This window comes from Dipodomys ordii, unplaced genomic scaffold, assembly GCF_000151885.1.
Source record: "Dipodomys ordii isolate 6190 unplaced genomic scaffold, Dord_2.0 Scaffold159, whole genome shotgun sequence".
NCBI lineage: Eukaryota > Metazoa > Chordata > Mammalia > Rodentia > Heteromyidae > Dipodomys > Dipodomys ordii.
The window spans coordinates 959,700-963,847 of record NW_012267375.1 but is presented as its reverse complement, the minus strand read 5'-3'; the positions used below and the strand labels follow the sequence as shown (position 1 = coordinate 963,847).

General features: G+C 60.3%; 1 protein-coding gene across 1 annotated transcript in view; it reads right to left on the bottom strand.

Annotated features, from left to right (window-relative positions):
- The window catches only part of Pcbp3 (poly(rC) binding protein 3), a 170,759-nt gene that overhangs the window by 8,783 nt on the left and 157,828 nt on the right, over positions 1–4,148 (bottom strand). Inside the window, 1 exon segment of the mRNA XM_013032924.1 lies at positions 2,001–2,103. Within this exon segment, the coding sequence (XP_012888378.1) occupies positions 2,001–2,103 (103 nt within the window).

Genomic DNA, 4,148 nt, shown 5'->3' with positions numbered 1-4,148 from the left:
AAAAAAAAAAAAAGAGCAAGTTCAGACGTGAGCAGCATGTCTCTGTGATCGAGAGCAAGTTCAGACGTGAGCACTGGACGTCTCTGTGCTCAAGAGCATGCTCAGATGTGAGCACTGGACATCTCTGTGATCAAGAGCACGCTCAGAAGTGGGCAGCATGTCTCTGTGCTCGAGAGCACGCTCAGAAGTGAGCAGCATGTCTCTGTGCTCGAGAGCATGCTCAGACGTGAGCACTGGATGTCTCTGTGCTCGAGAGCAGGCTCAGACGTGAGCACTGGATGTCTCTGTGCTCGAGAGCACGCTCAGAAGTGGGCAGCATGTCTCTGTGCTCGAGAGCACGCTCAGAAGTGAGCAGCATGTCTCTGTGATCGAGAGCAGGCTCAGACGTGAGCACTGGACGTCTCTGTGCTCGAGAGCACGCTCAGAAGTGAGCAGCATGTCTCTGTGCTCGAGAGCAGGCTCAGAAGTGGGCAGCATGTCTCTGTGCTCGAGAGCACGCTCAGAAGTGAGCAGCATGTCTCTGTGCTTGAGAGCAGACTCAGAAGTGGGCAGCATGTCTCTGTGCTCGAGAGCAGGCTCAGAAGTGAGCAGCATGTCTCTGTGCTCGAGAGCACACTCAGAAGTGGGCAGCATGTCTCTGTGCTCGAGAGCACGCTCAGAAGTGGGCAGCATGTCTCTGTGATCGAGAGCAGGCTCAGACGTGAGCACTGGACGTCTCTGTGCTCGAGAGCACGCTCAGAAGGGAGCACTGGCGTGGCGGTCACTGGCGTGGCGTGTGCCTGTTGGACCCTGGCCTAATCTGGTTGTGACCAGGAGTAAACCGGGATGTGGTGAGGGGTGTTAGGTGGATACATCGTGCTTTCTTCCTGTGTCTGAGGAGGGGAGAGGCGGTGGGGCAGGGCCCTCTCCTCCTGTCCGGATCACCCTGAGGACTGGCCGGGGTCTCTCCCATGCAGGATGGGCAGGGAGCGCCGAGTGCGTGGGGAGGGCTCTGCCTCCCTTCTGAGGAGCAGGCTCCCCTCCCAGCAGCGTGTGGTGGCCGGGGGAGCCACAGCCAGGGGTGCACGGCTCTCCGACACATCCCTACCGTTGCTCCTACGACCATCTCAGTTTCAAAATGAATGTGCATGGCAAGAGTGTATCTCCTGACGCTGGCAAGTGGTGGCTTGGCGGGGCCCTCCGAGGAGAGAGCCTGCCTGGTTGTGGCACTGGCGGAAGGGCTGCGGCGGCGGTGGGACCCGGAGGCCTGGCACGCAAGGCAGGGGCAGGCAGCACAGCCACACGACCGGAGGCTGGTTCCGTGTTGGGGCCTCAAGGTGGCAGGGAAGCAGTCCCGGGCTGGCGCTGCTCCTGAGCGCGTGGGCCATGGAGGATGGTCTCCAGATGGCCTGCTCGCCCTCTCCTGCCTCCTGTCCCCCATCACACCTGCGCTCAACTCCTGCAGCCGTGCTTACATGAAGGGAGAGGCAGGGCTCCAGCCTTCCGCCTGCCTGGCACAAGCAGCAGAGGAGCGCCCAGCTCCAGCGCAGAGGCGGCCTCTGGACACAGGTTGGGTGGAGGCGGCCCTGGGCCCGGGCTGCCGCCAGCAGCTACCTTTGGGGTCTGTCTCTCACTCTCCCTGCTCTTGGGGTCCCGGGATAATCTACTGATTTGGAAAACTTCCACAGCACATGGCCTCCCCCAGGCAGAGCAGACCCAGGGGTGCTAAAACGCAGACACCTCACACATTCGGGGTCTGTTGGAGCCGCTTTACTGAGAACCCCAAACCTCTGATGACATGGGACTTCTCGTACAACCCAGCCAGGCTGGGGCCCGCGTGGAGACGTGGCGCCCAGCCCCGGTCCGGCCGGACCCCTGCTCCCTTCCCTCTGGCCATCCGAGGGATGGATGGGCATTGGGCAAGCTTGAGATAGGAAAGGAGGGAAGAAGCAGCTGGAGGGGTGGGGAGTGTGGGCGGGCGGGGCCGCACCTCGGGGCGCCGGGAAGCGGGGAATACTCACATCATTGGGAATGGTGAGCTCATGAGTGCTGGCCGGGGAGCTGGCATCCAGACCTGGGCACACCAAAGGGGTAGGGTTAGGTTAGCAGGAAGGCTGCCCCCAGCTACCCAGGCCTGACCCTCACCCCTCCCAGCTGCCCCTGGTGACGGCCCCCACGGGTCTCCGCGGGGAGCTCCCCCAAGCCCTCAGTTCTCTCAAAGGAACACAAGACAAGAGCGGGATGCTTTTTCCTTTGTGATTTCAGCCCCACTGTGCATGTGGAATCCCTCTGGACGGCCCAGCGCGACCTGGCCTCAGGTCTCGGCAGAGCGCCTTGCACCAGTCACGCCGGCATGGCTGACACGAGGGCCTGCTCCCTCTCTGCTGGCTTAGAACCCCCCTGTCTCCCTGCTGCGGCAGCCAGCTACTAACGCTGCTTCTGACATAACTAACCAAAGGCCATCACACAGTGGCCGGGGAGTTCAGCTCACCGTCCAGATTTTCACCTGAGCAAGGAGACTGGAGCTTCACTGAGACAAGATAAACTGCTGCACTAGAGGGAGCGCGCCATCCTCCTCCTCACATCGAAGACTGAAGAGCCCAGGGTTCAGGTTCCTCCCTCCCTCCCTTCCTTTTCTTCCTTGACAAATCTGAGTCTAGCTCAAGTCAGTCTGAAACCTTCCAGATCTTCCGGCCTCAGCCCCTCAGGGCTGGGATCACAGCCTGGTCACGTGCAGCTAAGACCAGGTTTTCCTGCGTGCAAACCTCAGCTTGCACCACCAGATAACAGATAGCTTCCCAAAGCCCAAGGGAAGCTTTCTCCTACCTCAGAAATAGTGACAATAAAGCTACAGGCCTCGGAGATCCCTGCGGCTCTGTGTACTTCATTCAAGCTGAGGCTGGCTCTGCTCAGCCCGCCCCGCGGTGCCTTCCAATGCCCCCAAGCTAGGCCTCCTCCCTGCGTGGTGTTCTTGCCTCCCTGTCAGTGAGCGCCCACTTCCTCCGGGAGCCACGCTCTCCCGGCTCCTGTCCAGCCATGACTCTCCCCAGGGGCCCAGGTGCACAGCCCACACACCGTCCTCTCCCAGCGGTCCATCAGCAAGCTCCCTGCCAGGTCCAAGGGACACCACCACAGGCAGCCGGCAGTCGGGCCACGTGCTAGGGCTTCATGAACCATCCTACCCCAAACACTGCTATCTTTCTTGGAGTTTCTATCCTTTGTTTTCTTTTAAGTAAGTTACTTGATTACTTCTGAACTGGGAGCATCTGAAGTATCATTCCAGCACTTTCTAAGCCCCACTCTCCTGGACTGGTGACCCTGAACCGCCAAGGGGGAGTCAGGAGAGGCCGACAAAGTGGTGGACTTCAGCATATTTTGACTGAGGGAGGAAGCTGTGAGCATTATTTCTGAGAGGCGCTGTAGGGAAACGGCTGGAGCAGGAGCAGGTCTGTGTAAAGCGTGTGCTCTGGGAAGAGCTTTCATCAGCCGGCACCTTGGCACAGGGGCAAAGCCAGCGGTGAGAGGAGCCCCAGCAGCCACCGGCCACCCCTGTCAGGCCTGCCACCTTCCTCTGCGGCTGGCTGGGGACACGGGGTGTCTGCCCCGCACGGAGGGTCAGCAGCATTCGGACACAGGGGCAGCCCAGGAGTCCACTCATCCCACTCACGGCGACCCCTGGGCTCTGCCCACACCAAGCTGTCCTCAGTGCCCTCCATCCTGCAGCTGGAAACCAGCCCCAAAGAACAGGAGGAAGTGCAGACAGGCAGAGCCCAAACCCATCTTCTAGGAAACACACCTCCAAAGAAGCTGTATCCTAGCTACCACAGTTCCATCTCCACTACCGGCTCTACATGCTGTGCTGCCCAGAGGATGAGTGACAGCACCATGGCCCTCCTCTCACGAACACACCCTACCATCAGTGTGACTGACAGCGCGATGGGCCCCCTCTTGTGAGCACACCCTACCATCAGTGTGACTGACAGCATGATGGGCCCCCTCTTGTGAGCACACCCTACCATCAGTGTGACTGACAGCGCCATGGGCCCCCTCTTGTGAGCACACCCTACCATCAGTGTGACTGACAGCGCCATGGGCCCTCTCTTGTGAACACACCCTACCATCAGTGTGACTGACAGCGCGATGGGCCCCCTCTTGTGAGCACACCCTAC